Source organism: Megalops cyprinoides, chromosome 6 (assembly GCF_013368585.1).
Source record: "Megalops cyprinoides isolate fMegCyp1 chromosome 6, fMegCyp1.pri, whole genome shotgun sequence".
NCBI classification, from domain to species: Eukaryota; Metazoa; Chordata; class Actinopteri; order Elopiformes; family Megalopidae; genus Megalops; species Megalops cyprinoides.
Genome location: NC_050588.1, coordinates 40867501 through 40875000, shown reverse-complemented (window position 1 = coordinate 40875000; position 7500 = coordinate 40867501). Strand labels below are relative to the sequence as shown.

At 51.6% G+C, this 7500-nt stretch overlaps 1 protein-coding gene across 1 annotated transcript in view; it reads left to right on the top strand.

Moving 5' to 3' along the window:
• Positions 1 to 7500, top strand: part of LOC118778879 (plexin-A2-like) — a 46556-nt gene that overhangs the window by 20250 nt on the left and 18806 nt on the right. Inside the window, exons 4-9 of the mRNA XM_036530660.1 lie at positions 566 to 700; positions 1967 to 2067; positions 4846 to 4969; positions 5749 to 5902; positions 6311 to 6407; positions 7297 to 7411. Of these exons, the coding sequence (XP_036386553.1) occupies positions 566 to 700; positions 1967 to 2067; positions 4846 to 4969; positions 5749 to 5902; positions 6311 to 6407; positions 7297 to 7411 (726 nt within the window). The remainder of the gene's footprint in view (positions 1 to 565; positions 701 to 1966; positions 2068 to 4845; positions 4970 to 5748; positions 5903 to 6310; positions 6408 to 7296; positions 7412 to 7500) is intronic.

Here is a 7500-nt window from a genome sequence, read left to right as displayed (position 1 = left end):
TGCTCTGACTCTCAGATCGTCTCCATGTCCATCACTCTCAGAGGGCGGGGCTGGCCGCGTTGGTTGCAGGCGCAGGGACAGGGGCAGGGGCGGGAATAACGTGTCATTGGCCAGGTGAAGCGTGGCTGAGATGTGACTGCGTCGTGGAGGAGGGGTTGTGGGTGGAGCCAGCACAGCAGACCCCTCCTTCCTCATTACATCCCAATCACATCACACTATTTGAAATGACCCTTTATGCAGCTGTCTGAGGAAGCAACACAGGATCAGTACCTGCTTAAGGAGTACAGCCAGTGCTCAGCTCTCATTTGGCTCCCCTGTGAGAGATTTGCAGTGTTTCAGCTCATTTCCAGTGTGTGGTGTTGCAGTGTTGAGTGTTTCAGCTCATTTCCAGTGTGTGGTGTTGCAGTGTTGAGTGTTTCAGCTCATTTCCAGTGTGTGGTGTTGCAGTGTTGAGTGTTTCAGCTCATTTCCAGTGTGTGGTGTTGCAGTGTTGAGTGTTTCAGCACATTTCCAGTGTGTGGTGTTGCAGTGTCCTGCGCTGACCGCATGTGTCCTTGCCTCTCAGGTGCGAGTGGACGGGCCCCCTAGTGGCGGGCTGCAGTATGAGACGCTGTCAGTCATAAGCGATGGCAGCCCTGTCCTCAGGGACATGGCCTTCTCCCTGGACGGCAACTTCCTCTATGTCATGTCTGAGAGAGAGGTGAGCAGCCCGACACACACACACACACACACACATGCACACACACACACACATGCACACACACGCACACACACACACAGACACACACATACTCACACATGCACACACACGCACACTCTCACACACACACACACACACACACACTCACACACACACAGTGACAGAGACATTAATTACAGGCCAGAGTGCAACAGTGAATTCCTGCCAAGTGCTCTGCCGGTGCGCCTGTCTGCTCATTGGCTGTGGGATTGCGCGCCTGAGTTATGCAGTGGAATGCAGGTGGATCTGACACTCAGTTCTCCATGCATCGCGTGACATCAGATAAAGCTTCCAGTGCTCTGATCTGTCCCTTTCCAACTTTCCCAACACAAGAGAACTGCAATACAGGATAACAAAAACTGTGTGTAATGCTGTGATGGTGTATCTGTCAGCGCGTGACGCTGTGTGTATCTGTCAGTGTGTGACGCTGTGTGTATCTGTCAGTGTGTGACGCTGTGTGTATCTGTCAGCGTGTGACGCTGTGTGTATCTGTCAGTGTGTGACGCTGTGTGTGTCTGTCAGTGTGTGACGCTGTGTGTATCTGTCAGTGTGTGACGCTGTGATGGTGCGTTTGACAGTGTGCGACTGTGTGATGGTGCGTTTGTCAGTGTGTGACGCTGTGTGTATCTGTCAGTGTGTGACGCTGTGTGTATCTGTCAGTGTGTGACACTGTGATGGTGTATCTGTCAGTGTGTGACGCTGTGTGTATCTGTCAGTGTGTGACGCTGTGTGTATCTGTCAGAGTGTGACGCTGTGTGTATCTGTCAGTGTGTGACGCTGTGTGTATCTGTCAGTGTGTGACGCTGTGTTTATCCATCTGTTATTCCACAACCGAGCAAACTGCTCAGCACAAGCCAACAGCTCCAGAGTCTGCAGCTTTGCATCTCCGTTCATTTCAGTTCTGTTCATTCTCTTCTCTTCAAAGCATGTGTTAGGTGTTGGCTTTGGTAGCAGGCAAGCTGGTGATTCACTATCAAACATTGCCAATTTAGCTTGAATTTAGCTTAATTTAGCTAGGGTAAACATTGTGTGTATATGCATATCCATTTATCGAATTCTATGCAGTTTATGCAGCATATGTGGGTGATGAATCCTCTGTTAAGTGTGTGTGTGTGTGTGTGTGTGTTTGTGTGTACACACGCACGTGTGTGTGTGTACGTAGAGTGTGTTTCTGTATTATTTCTTACATTTGCTAAACATTGATGCAGTGTTGTTGTGATGTTGCAGGTGCGGCGGGTCCCCATCGCATCATGTGAGCAGTACAGGACATGTGGAGAGTGCCTGCATTCGGGAGACCCCCACTGCGGCTGGTGCATCCTCCACAACAAGTGAGTCCACCGTCCCCCTCAGGTAACGGGGAATAAACCAGCTCCTGCAGGTGTGCTCATCAAAGGGTCGTTACAGCTCCTGCAGGTGTGCTCGTTAAAGAAGCATTAAGCTGCTGCAGGTGTGCTCGTTAAAGAAGCATTAAGTTGCTGCAGGTGTGCTCGTTAAAGGGTCGTTACAGCTCCTGCAGGTGTGTGCTTGTTAAAGGGTCGTTACAGCTACTGCAGGTGTGCTCGTTAAAGGGTCATTACAGGTGCTGCAGGTGTGCGCTCGTTAAAGGGTCGTTACAGCTCCTGCAGGTGTGTGCTTGTTAAAGGGTTGTTACAGGTGCCGCAGGTGTGCTCGTTAAAGAAGCATTAAGGTCCTGCAGGTGTGTGCTCGTTAAAGGGTCGTTACAGCTGCTGCAGGTGTGCGCTCATTAAAGGGTCATTACAGCTGCTGCGGGTGTGCTCGTTAAAGGGTCATTACAGCTGCTGCGGGTGTGCTCGTTAAAGGGTCATTACAGCTGCTGCAGGTGTGCTCGTTAAAGGGTCGTTACAGCTGCTGCAGGTGTGCTCGTTAAAGGGTCGTTACAGCTGCTGCAGGTGTGCTCGTTAAAGGGTCGTTTCAGCTGCTGCGGGTGTGTTGTGCAGGTGTACGCTCATTACAGAGGCATTACAGGCTCTCCAAGGTGCCGCAGGTGTGGTGAGATGTAGTGGCTGCTGTCCTTGGTGCTGGAGCAGCTCTGGTTTCTGGCAGACAGTGTGACAGGCATCACCACTGCTACCGTCACAGCGCTTCCTCATAACCACCGTTTACTCCATTTTTAACAATTTTGTGAACATAACTGCTGTGATGCTGAACCATTCATGCTAAACCATGTACAGGTCTTGCCTGGTCAGAAACGCCAGACCTGAGACAGTGCTGTGTGGTTGCCAAGTGACAGAAACGTGGCCGCTGTTCCATAAGACAGAGTGTCCCCAAAGCATGACAGACTCATTTAATTCACACTATTATTCTCATGCATTTAACAACCTCAGAACCTCACTGGCTCTTTTTATGAGATTCTTTATGAGATGTTCTGCAGATCTTTCTGTCCTGTTCTCTCAGAGAACCCATTTTCATTGCTCCATCATAAGCGGGTTTGAAAGGTAATTACACAGCAGGCCTGTAACCTGCCTCAGGAATCAGGCCTGACAGGTCGCTTGGAGAGGCGGAGTCATGCCTCCTGTGCCCAGCACGCCGCGAGGCCTCTGAACTGGCAGCTGGCATCGTGTGACTGAGGGTACCGGGGAGCAGGGCACTGAAGGGGCTCGCTGGTACCAGATACTTAGCGGATCCGGCCGCCATGGGTTTTATTTCTGCTCAGAGGGAAGTGATTTTACACACAGGTCACGCCTGCTGATGCAGGGAGTGTGCACGGGCTAACAGTCTAGCCTATAACCTCTCCTCCTCTGGGTTTTTCTGAGTCTGTGAGGACAGCGAGTCTGCAGTGATAGGATTCACTGTCAGCTTCATCAGGACTCTGCTGCCTGGGGATCGCTGTGCCCTCACCCAAACAGAGGCCAGCTCTAATAGGCAGGAACTGGAGAGGTCAAAGGTCACCAACTGCCCTCTGCTTGATTATCCCCAATCCCCACATACAGACCACAGAATGTGACCCCAGAAAATACAGGAAGGGCCCCAAAAAGCAGTGACTCACAGCAGCTGACAGCTAAGGAGGAAGCTGATGTTGGAGGGGTCATCCTCATCAGTTCATGTGAGAACGGAAGGGGGGGGGGACTGCATTACCATGGGAACTTCAGTTCTGGTGACGGCTGAGATGAGCAAGGCAGTACATGAATCTCAGCGACAGCCATTACTCCTGTGAGTGCTGATTACTGTTGTACTCCTGTGAGTGCTGATGACTGTTGTACTCCTGTGAGTGCTGATTACTGTTATACTCCTGTGAGTGCTGATTACTGTTATACCCCTGTGAGTGCTGATTACTGCTGTACTCCTGTGAGTGCTGATTACTGTTGTACTCCTGTGAGTGCTGATTACTGTTATACTCCTGTGAGTGCTGATTACTGTTATACCCCTGTGAGTGCTGATTACTGCTGTACTCCTGTGAGTGCTGATTACTGCTGTACTCCTGTGAGTGCTGATTACTGTTATACTCCTGTGAGTGCTGATTACTGTTATACCCCTGTGAGTGCTGATTACTGTTATACTCCTGTGAGTGCTGATTACTGTTGTACTCCTGTGAGTGCTGATTACTGCTGTACTCCTGTGAGTGCTGATTACTGCTGTACTCCTGTGAGTGCTGATTACTGTTGTACTCCTGTGAGTGCTGATTACTGCTGTACTCCTGTGAGTGCTGATTACTGCTGTACTCCTGTGAGTGCTGATTACTGCTGTACTCCTGTGAGTGCTAATTACTGCTGTACTCCTGTGAGTGCTGATTACTGCTGTACTCCTGTGAGTGCTGATTTGAGATGTGCAGAGAACTAACTGTCTCCAGAAGTGCAGGGGCTGCTTCCTGATTTAGCGAGCTCCTGCAGAGGGCCGTGTGCAGTGCTGTCCCTGTCTGACTCCACAGACAGCACTTCACTATAAAGAACTGATCAAGTATCAGCCGCTTCAGTGCTAATTCCAACCTGTCAGTGTTTTAGGACCACAAACTGCCTTTGCATTTTAATAGACCTAGAGCTGTTGACTGTTTGTGGTTCTGATTTTGCATTGCTCTGACGTTGCTCTAACGTTGAGGGGATGTTACCGGGTCTCTGACAGAGGCAATACTCACCTGCTCGTATCCCCAGGTGCTCCAGGAGGGGGCGCTGTGACCGCGCAGAGGAGCCCTTCCGATTCGCCACGACCATCAGCGAGTGCGTCAGAGTGACCGTGCTCCCCAGCAGCGTTGCAGTGACCCGATCCAGCGTGCCGGTGAGTCCTGGGCCGCCCCCCCGGCCCTCATCATCCCCCACTGTCCCCCACTGACCCCTGCATTACCTGCAGGAGACCCCACTAATGCTCTCAGTGTGTGTCTGTGTGGATCTGTGCTGGGAAGACCTGCTCAGCTGAAGTGTCCCTGATGGTGGAGGCTGGGTCAGAGGTCAGGGGAGCCGACAGAGGGCTTCAGGACTTGCTCCCAGGCCATCGGGACAAACAGAGTCACCTGTCCACTGTGAATCACACCAATCGCCATGACAACAAAGCCTACCACACAGGCAACAGAGGAGCCTGGGAAGCAGAAGGCTTTATGAATAACCTTTATGATTTTCATCACTGCACTGTGATTAGACGATTCTTTCAAACATATAAACAGCAAAATAAATAAGGCCAGGAAAACGTGTTCAGAGTAACCTCATGCACAAACAAGATTAGCTATACTGATGTGTACATCAGTGTGCGTGTGCGGGTGTGTTTGTGTTTTGTGCCTGTAAACTAGAAACAGAACAGCTAATTGCCGTGGCGTGCAGGGGGGTGGACAGCGTGCGAGAGAGACATGCGAGACGCACAGACCCGTCTGCTGCAGGAGTGTCTGTGGAAGTGTGCTCAGTTAGGAGAGTGAGGGAGTGATCAGGGTGAGGGGAGGGCGGGCACATCCTGCACTCACCACGCCCCCTAGTGTTTGGGAGAGGCAGATAGGACAACGCAGTACCTGGAGGAGGTCATTGTGTCAGTGGAACAGAAGCATTCTGATTCCTTTCTCCCCCCCACAGCTCCTGGTGACGGTCAGTGGAGCCCCTGACCTGTCTGCAGGTGTCACCTGCTCCTTTGGGAAACTGAAGGAGGTTGAGGCGCAGGTTAATGGCAACCAGATCACCTGTGTTTCCCCACCTGTCAGAGATGTGCCGCCCGTTCCAGCTGGCCAAGGTGAGCTGCAGGTGCACCTAGCAGCCCGGGCCGGAACCAGTGAAAGCGTCTCTCACAGTTTTTCCTGCTGATGTCTCTCAGTTCATCACTTAGCATTACAACAGGTGGATTGTGGATAAATATCTTGCGATTGACTGGCGTTCTGTGTTGGAAGTACATCCAGCCTATTCATGTCTCAGAAATCAGGAGGTCCCCTACGAGACTGACTGTATAGCCAACGGGTGCAGTACACAGGGACAGGCTGCTGTAACGGGTGCAGTACACAGGGACAGGCTGTAACGGGTGCAGTACACAGGGACAGGCTGTAACGGGTGCAGTACACAGGGACAGGCTGTAACGGGTGCAGTACACAGGGTCAGACGGCTGTAATGATTGGTTAGATTTAATCAGTCAGTTGTTTCCTCTTAGACTGGTCCAGCATGGAGCTGAGGCTGAACTCCAAGGAGACGGGTCACATGCTGACCAGCACAGAGGTGAAGTACTACAACTGCAGCCTCCACCAGCTGTGAGTGTCCTGACCCCTGACCCCTGACCTCCAGACTCCACCCATGCAAACAACCTCATTACAGACCAGTCTAATTAATGAAACCCAGCCCAGATCAGATAAAAGATAGCTGCTTCAGGCCAGGCTAATCAATAAAAGCCAGTTCAGATAAGGCAGACAGATCAACCCAGTTCAAGTCAATCTAATCGATAACTCAGACACTAAATATAAGAGAAACCTTATGCAAGCACGTAATTGATTTGATGAACAGATGCCTGCATTGGGGGGTGATTTACTTGCATGTAGTTTGGGTACATTTTTACAGGTTATCCTGCTGGGTATTTTCTGAACCTGTTCTGGTTAAAGGTAGAGCAGCATTGCCCCACATTGGAGCTGAACTCACTGCCTTTGTGGCACAAGCCTGAATCCGTAACCACATTGTCACACTGCCACCCCAGACAGATAATCGCAGCTCAGACCAGCCTGACTGATAACCCCAAGTGACATTCACTGATCAGAATTAATTAACATGGCAGGCTGACTGTCAGAGAGCCTGTCCTTATTCAACTGATCCTGGATCAACCAAGCTGAAAGTGCCAGAAGGTGCCAGGGCACTATCACAGCTGTGAGCTGCTCACAGTGTGTCTGTGATCACACTGTTACTCCTCCCCTCAGTCCCGAGACCTGCTCTCACAGATGTGTGCGGAGGCCAGGGCAGTGTGGGCAACTCAGCTGCCAGACGATGGCACTCTCCTCTCAGCTGCGGGGGCACCCTGCTTACACCCCTTGATTTCTGTGACCCTGCAGACAGGCAGACTGACCTAAAAGCAGGGCACACATGCAGCTGCTCCTGGCAGGAGGGGGTGCAGTGCTGAGGCTGACCTTTAGGGGGCATCTGTCTGTCCCTCAGGTGTCTGTCGTGCGTCAGCAGCCCCTTCCGCTGCCACTGGTGTAAGTATCGGCACGTCTGCACCCATCTGCCCAGGAGCTGCTCCTTCCAGGAGGGCCGGCTTAACACCTCACAGGTACGACACGGCGGGAGGGGCGGGAGCTCTGAGGGGACGAGGGAGAGTGATGGAGTGACAGAGTGATGGAGTGTATAACGTTATAGGAT